The following is a 7,628-nucleotide window of genomic DNA, read 5'->3' as shown; positions in this document are numbered from 1 at the left end:
AGCCGGTATCGGAGCAGATCCCAAGAAGATGGGCGCGATTACTGAATTGCCGTTCCCAACTACGAAGAAAGGAATGCAATCCTTCTTAGGTGCGCTGAACTATTACAGCAGGTTTATTCAAGATTTTGCGGTGTACGGAGCGACGTTATACCAGCTGAAGGACGAAGATTTCGGTCCCAGTGAAGACCTCACGGTGGCTCGACGAAGCTTCGCTACGCTGAAGCAGAAGGTAGCGGATGCACCTATCTTGCGACACTTCGACAGGGGCAAGATGTGCACATCATGTTTTTTGCCAACGAGTGGGCTCTAAGCACAACACTCATGCAAGAACACGAAGGCACGCTACATCCTGTCCGCTTCTGTGGTCGAGTTCTCAAAGAAGCGGAAATGAATTACCATACTGCCGAAAAAGAGGTGCTCGCGCTGCTCTTATTGCTGAAAGTGTATTACACCCAGTTGGCAGGGCGGACCTTACACGTCTATACGCGGTTTTCGACGCTCGACTGGGTACATCGTTCAAAGTCACTGTTTGGTCGAGCTGTTCAGTTCTCAGTACTGCTATCGCCATGGCACTTGAAGGTGAAGCGGGTTAAGGAGAAGGATTGCGCATTTGCTCAACTCTTACAGTCTACGATTACAAATTTCGTTGACCTCGAGGACTCGTTGGCATCTGTAGCGCCACCGACGAAAGGCTTGCCTACAGTGCGTATGGATCCGAACTTGCTCTATGCTCGCCTACCCAAGGACTACCGAGGATTCGTCATGTCTTTCGACGGATCAGCTAAAACAGAGAAGTTCGGAGGCTACGGGAGCTGTTCGTGGATTATTTGGCGACTCCCCGAATGGCAAATAGTGATCGCTGCGAGTGCTTATCTTGAGCACACAACAGTGAACCTTGCCGAATATACGGGAATGAACCACGGTGTATTAGCTGCTTTAGGGCACGGTGTCGAAGACTTGGTAATAGTAGGTGACTCAAGACTCGCAATCCAGCAATCCCTAGGGGTGATCGTGTGCAGGAAGGAGTCGATAATAGCTTTGCTGAATCGCCACAAAGAACTTACAGCGAGGCTTCGGTCTACAAAGTATCTACATGTAGTGAGAGAGTATAACGCTGCAGCTGACTCGTTGGCGAGCGAACCGCTGGAGACGAAAGTGTCGAAGGTGGTGCTCAGTTCGGACAGGAAGGCGGAGCTTTCTAGCCTAAACAGGATACCCGAAGTTATTTACAAATCTATTGACGCATGCTCCAACGACATAAAGGCGAGTTCCGACAATTTCGTTCAAATTCTGGATGCTGTGGAGTTGCCAAAACGCCGGACATTCGCGGATTTTGTTCGATCTGAGCGTGGCGAAGTCTCAGTGATGACAAGACGACAGAAGAAAGTACAGAAACGTGTTCGATTTGCTGATGTGACCCCTGCTGACAACCAGGATAAAGCAAGTGAGTAGAGACAGACACCAGAATCGACAATGGATACAACGACGCAACAGCAACCCGAAATACCAAATGCCAATGATATAGATCCCGTTGCGGTACAGGAAGAACGGCGACATCGCATCGCCAAGGCTCAAGACGAAGAAGTGCGGTGGTCCAACCTGAAGGCAGTGCTTCGAGGAGAGACTGACAAGCTTGCCTACAAGGTAGTTCGGAATTTGATGAAGATCGCCGACAAATTCGTGCTGACAGCTGACGATGTGCTCTACTACGTCGGTGCAAGACGTCGACGTGACAATGAGCGTGATCAGGATGTGCAACTACGGCTGGTTGTTCCGACGACGATGATCCAAGGAGTGCTACAGAACTGCCATGACTCTATCGAGGGCGGCCATCAGGGTGTGGTCCGGGCGTATCAACGAGTGAGACTGGATTACTACGGGTATGGCTTGTACGCGGACGTCGAGAAGCATGTTAAGTCATGTCCCGAATGCAGCTCAAGTAAAAGCCGACCTCAGTTACGAGGGTACTCTCCGGGCAACATTCTTGCCGAACGACCCTTCCAGATTGTGTCCATGGATTTTGTTATACCCTTACCGAGGTCTCGCCGAGGCAATACGGCGCTTCTTTTGTTCCAGTGTTCGTCTACTGGCTTCGTCATAGCAAGGGCAATGGCTGACACGTCTGCACTCATGGTTGCACAAGCGTTCGAAGAGTGCATTTACCGAAGATTTGGTGCACCGTCCCTAATCCGACATGATCGCGACCCTCGCTTCATGAGCGAGGTGTTCCAGGCATTCGCCGATATGATGCAGTCCAGGTCGCGCGCAACGCTAAGTTACAGACCACAAGCCAATGGCCAACAGGAAATGTCAGTCAAGACAGTGATGCAGTCAGTGAAAGTGTATGTCGAAGATCCATTACAACAAGACTGGGACGAGATTGCAGAACGGATGGTATTTGCGATTAACAACTCGTACGACGCGACGAGAAAAGAGACGCCATTCTTCCTCGTCCACGGATGGGACGCATGGTCGACACTGCATGCAATGACGTCTTCGTTACGCCGAGGCTCCGGGAAGCAATCTGACGCGTTGGCGTGGCGACGAGGAGTAAATAGACAGCACGAAATTGCACTAGAGATGGCCAAAGAATACCAAGCGGCAGAAAAGGAGCGAAGAGTCAGAGAGCACAATGATACGCTGAGCCGTAAGGAAAAGGCTGCAGTGCCTCAACGATTTGACGGTGAAACTGCCTGTCAAGATGGTATCGACAATGAGGGTAATGAGCAAGTGACTAAATCTCTGTTCGAACCTGGAAGTCGCGTCTGGCTGTATATGGAACGCGTTAAGCCTGGGCTTACCAAGAAACTCGCGCACCGATGGCATGGTCCGTTTAGAATTGAGCGCAAGGTCGAAGAATATGCATACGAGTTGGAACTTCCTGATCGGAGTGGATATCGCTTCTATCCGGTAGTCCATGTTTCCCGTCTCAAGGCGGTATGTGAGTTTGAAGACCGACCGAGGACTAGGTTACACGATGTAACTGAGGAGTCGCGTCTTGACTTCGACGAGGAGCTCCTGCCGGAAGATAGCTGGGAGCCTGATCGACTTGCTGGGGAAAGTGGAGTGAAAGCCATTCTCGACGATCGGATGCCAATGTCAACAAGGACTGGCCGACAAGCTGTACGCGAATTCAAGATTCAATGGGATGACCAAGATGAGCCTACATGGGAACCTATCACCAATCTGTCCTGTGGTGGCATGTTGTACGATTACTTACGGCGAAAGCGCAGTGAACATCGCCTCCAGATGGTCCAAGTCGCTGATGAAGACGAGAACTAGTTCACCATCGAATTGATGATGACCTGCCCTTGGGGCAATGCAGCCAAAGGTCGCAGACGAAAAATGCTACTGCAGCAACATTCATGTTACATTTGAATTGTGAATTGTGAACGAGCTCTGGCGATGGAAACGAATTACGAGAAAGATATGAATATTCCAGGTTACGTCGGCTAAACCTCAGGTACAAACTGCTACGAGCCTGGAATTATACGAATGAACGAGACTTACAGCGTCGCCGAAGCAGCAGCAGAGGCGAGTGCGTTAAGACCTTGCGACGACTGGATTTCGTCAATGGCTTGATCTTCGTCCTCTGCTACGGAAGACACTTCCGTGCTGTCGCTGTCTGAAGACCAGATTGATACCAATTGGTGCCATGATGGAGAAATATCCGTAGCTGCTAGTTCCTCGTCCACGACGACTGCTCGGCCGACCTCCGCCTCGGTCAGACCGCAGGGCACGAACAGCTCAGCGTTGGCGTTGCACGGCACGTAGGCAGTGTTGAATGGGTGCTCGCTGGGAACGTCGATCCAACAGTTGCGCCATGGCTCGCGCTCATCCAGTGCAGCGACCTCTGAACACCAATCAGCTGTTGTCGGGACCCATGGCAATACCTCGTACGAATACCACAGCATCGTGGGCTCAAGGATGAATTCCGTGGGAACGTCGTTGTCCACACACCAGTCCCAGAGTTGCATGATCTTGTTACGAAGATTGTCGGCACGACGGTTGCGACCAGAAAAGTAGGCATCCATAACTCGAGTCATGTTTCTGACGATGCTTGAACTGTCACCGTGGGTTTCTGCAAGACGCTTGACAGCGGCCTCAATCTCCGATTGAACAACCCAGTGACCTCGCTCCCACAGAGCGAGCCCGACGTCGCTTTCATTGCCGCCAGCGTCGAAACCATGTGTTTGACGCCATAATTTCACGGTACGTGCTCTCTTAGGGGCACGAAGAGAGATGAAGACGTCCGGCATGAACGGACTCACGTCAAACAAGTTGGCAGTGTCCGGAAACTTCTTGTTGAGGATGCGCCATGGGTGTTCAGTCTTCCTCCAGTCATCAAAAGCCCGGATCCCTTCGACCGAACATGCAGCTACTAGTCCTTTTAACACTGCCAGCGGCGTGCGGAAGGAATGTACAAGATTCCAGCATCTCAGCGCACCCTTCTTCTGGAAGTTGGGCTTGAGGTAGCGCTGCACCTTGGCCAGAATCTTCTTAGACGGCTGCACAAGAAGCAGGGAGCTTCACCACAGGCATCGCGGCCGACGGGTGCTGAGCATGAGCGGCAGCCAGTGCTTTCATGAACACGATGTGCGGCTTCACGCCACGCTGTGCAGTCCTCACCTTCAACGGGTTCGACGCTGGTCGTACAGAAGCCGGAGGCGGTGTTGAAAGCGAAGGATCCAGAGCCGACATGGGTATCGAGCGATAAGCAGACCTGGTGCGTGACGAGACACCGGTACTTGACATGTCTTCAAGATCTTGCAGTTGTAAAGCAGGTGGCGAGTCGTTCTCTTTCGTCTCTTCGTGTTCATCTTCGGAGGCTCCGCGAGGACTCGCTGGGGGTGTTTGGCCAGGAGCTCCGATAAAGACGGAGCTCTTGTCAGATTCCTGAGCGATGACTTGAGAAGTCACCCATCGTGATATCGCCGCTGCCGTACGTATGGAGCGAGAACTCGGCGCCATAGGAGACCACTGCAACGTAGACGCCAGGTTGTTTATGTTCTGAGATGAATCTGGAGCCGAAATGGGACCTGGAGATGCCGCAGACGAAATATCAGGTGAAGACGGCGATAAATCCACGGTAGAAGCCAAGGATGATAAGCTACTCGAACGGCTAAGCGCAGGCTGAGACGTAGTCTTGGCCGTAGGCGACGAACTCTGAGCAGATGCCAGAGCCACGGGAGTCAGCAAAGCTCGTAGTGGAGGCATGGGCAAGGCAGACGAAGCCGGAGTGACGATTGGGGAGAGTGATGCAAGCATAGAAGCAACAGCTGCAGTAAGTGGCTGTGACTGTGAGACTTGCGTGGACTTCTGAGACGATGAAGCTGGCACCGGAGTCACAGGGGCCGATTCTGGCGGAGTTGATCCTATGGCAACCGCTGACAGATCCGGTGCTGGGATAGAGGGCTGCGGAGTCGGCGTTCGTGTCTTGGAAGCTGACTTAGTCAAGTGCTGCATCGCAACCGCAGGTTGAGAAGGAGTCGTGGTCGTGAGAGAGGTCTTAGACGAAGTTTCCGAGCAGGATTTGGGCATCTTGGATTTTGACGACGACTTGAGTAGCGATTGCAGCTTGGGCCTCGCCTTCGACTTTGCTTTTGACTTGGATTTGGATGACAAAGAAGCGAGGCTGGCGGACTTAGCGGCTGATGCCTCCTACTAGGATGCTGAGACGACCGAGCCTTCTTGTGCTTTCCATTTGAGCGAGGGTCCGATTTATCATCGCGTGATCGTTTGTGAGAACGGGAAGAGCGAGTCTTCTTTGCCAAAACAGATTGCAGTTCCATGTCAAAGCGTTCGTCCTCATCCTCGCTCGACGACTCGCTGGAAATGCTGATCTGGTCATCGTCAGACAAATCAACACTACGAAACCGGTGTACCTGGCGAGCGAGCTCAATAGCCTGATCCTTGGCCGACAAGGATGGATTGAGATCCTTGATCGCGTCCTGAACGAGCTCAACAGCCTCTTTATCCAGCCCTAACAGGCCAATGTCCAGCTCGCCGAGTGCACCGCCTGTCAAGAACGAGCGATTGAGTTTTCAGCGTTACGTTGTGGATTCACACGGGTCAGCCCCACCTTCAGCGAACAACAACAAAGCATCTGGGTCCAGGTCACGGTCGTCGACGAACTTGCGGAGATATTTGTTGACGAGGAGAACCTTTTTCAACTCCTCCTTCAAGAGTTTCCTTTTGGCCTTCTGGTCGAGATTCTCCACGCTCTGTCCGCGTCCAGTGAGGTACCTGTGGAAGCGCTCGAGCCTGTCAGCGTAAATCCGCAGGTTCTTCTTATACAACTGCCAGTCATGATTGATTTTGCGGGACTGTGACGCTCGAGCTTCGTTGGCAGTCTCAAGGGCCTTCTGGACTCTGAGGACGACTTCGTCGTGAACCATCATCTTGGTGGAAAGAGCGGTGGGCTGCTCTTCTGCAGTAATGCGCTGCTTTGTTTCTGCAGCCAATGCTTGCTCGAGAGACGAGCACTCGGCGCGAGATTGCCTGAATCGAGTTTCCAGATCAGTTAGCTTCTGCTGCTTCTCGCCGGCCGAGCGCTGCGCTATCAACTTGGCGAGCCTCGCATCGGTGAGCCTCGCTTTCAGGTCACCAATTTCCGCAGCGAGATCTCGCGGATCCGACGCAGGATTGCTTACAGCACCCGCTAAATCGTCGACCGAAGCAGCGGCCGCGATAGCACGATCACGAGCTGGGTCTACTGGCTGTGGTGGGTTGATCACCAACTGTACAAGACATCGTACAGCCTCTGTGATGCGGGAACCGAAAACAGCCACGATCCGATCCGAAGTTTCTTCTGCAGCGTCCATCAGCAACCCATGCAGTGCGGTGCCTTCAATCTCAGATAGGCGCGGAGCTGGAAGATGCGATGATATAGCCGCCTACAACAATAGCGAGCATTCAGTCAAGATTTTTGAACCCATTGAGCAGAACGCGACAGCATTTGGCTACTTACTGAGGACTGATGTGACTCTACAGTCGCGCTGGAGCTTGCAGATGTACTAACAGCTGGCGCTGGAGCCGGGGCGCTCGACATCGTGGTAAGCGACACCGCCGGAGCCGACTTGGTCACCGAAATAGCCGATATTGCCGAACTTGGGGCCATGGACGACGTTGGCGTCGATGCCGAGGTCTGGCAGCGCGTCAACAGAGAGAACAGCGTCAACACACGATGAACAAGGTGTTAGCAAGGCGAAAGTGCGAGGACATACCGTGGAGATGGTTCTTGACGCTGCTGGACTCGACACTGACGCGAGCGAGGCCTCCCACGACAGTTGAGTTGCTCGAGAAGACATTGCAGCCAAATTCTGCCTGACAACGAAGTACAAGAAGCATCAGAGCGACCCATGCAGTTAGTACGAGGTGCCTACGCAGTTAGAGTTGACGAAACACCAGTATCTTACCGTTGGAGCCGAACTGGAGTCAGGGCCAAAGCGAAGCGCGACACAGCAATCTTCGTCGAGAGCGCGGGATGACTTGGATAAGCAGCTGGACGCGAAGGCACCATGCAGCGGGGCTGTCGTAGCTTAGCGTCAGAGGAAGACGGTTAACTCAAAGAGTAAAGGGGTTAACTCAACACCCTAATAAAGGTTAATAGATCCTTAATATCCGAA

General features: G+C 52.7%; 2 protein-coding genes across 2 annotated transcripts; one reads left to right on the top strand and one right to left on the bottom strand.

The window, feature by feature from the left end:
* Nucleotides 1-321: 321 nt before the first annotated feature.
* On the top strand, nucleotides 322-1,452 carry PPTG_18881 (hypothetical protein; the record flags this gene model as incomplete). Its single annotated transcript, XM_008916769.1, has 1 exon — nucleotides 322-1,452. The coding sequence occupies one exon, from the start codon at nucleotides 322-324 to the stop codon at nucleotides 1,450-1,452; it is 1,131 nt and encodes a 376-aa protein (XP_008915017.1).
* Nucleotides 1,453-3,506: 2,054 nt separating this feature from the next.
* On the bottom strand, nucleotides 3,507-7,522 carry PPTG_18880 (hypothetical protein; the record flags this gene model as incomplete). The annotated part of the gene is made up of 7 exons (XM_008916768.1): nucleotides 3,507-4,508; nucleotides 4,630-5,635; nucleotides 5,683-6,019; nucleotides 6,083-6,896; nucleotides 6,971-7,147; nucleotides 7,227-7,326; nucleotides 7,419-7,522. 7 exons carry the CDS (start codon nucleotides 7,520-7,522, stop codon nucleotides 3,507-3,509), a joined length of 3,540 nt encoding a protein of 1,179 aa, XP_008915016.1.
* Between the last annotated feature and the right edge of the window lie 106 nt (nucleotides 7,523-7,628).

The sequence above is a fragment of the Phytophthora parasitica genome (genome assembly GCF_000247585.1).
Source record: "Phytophthora parasitica INRA-310 unplaced genomic scaffold supercont2.89, whole genome shotgun sequence".
Classification (NCBI taxonomy): Eukaryota; Oomycota; class Peronosporomycetes; order Peronosporales; family Peronosporaceae; genus Phytophthora; species Phytophthora nicotianae.
Note: the sequence above shows the minus strand (reverse complement) of the source record. Positions and strands in the feature narration are given on the sequence as shown.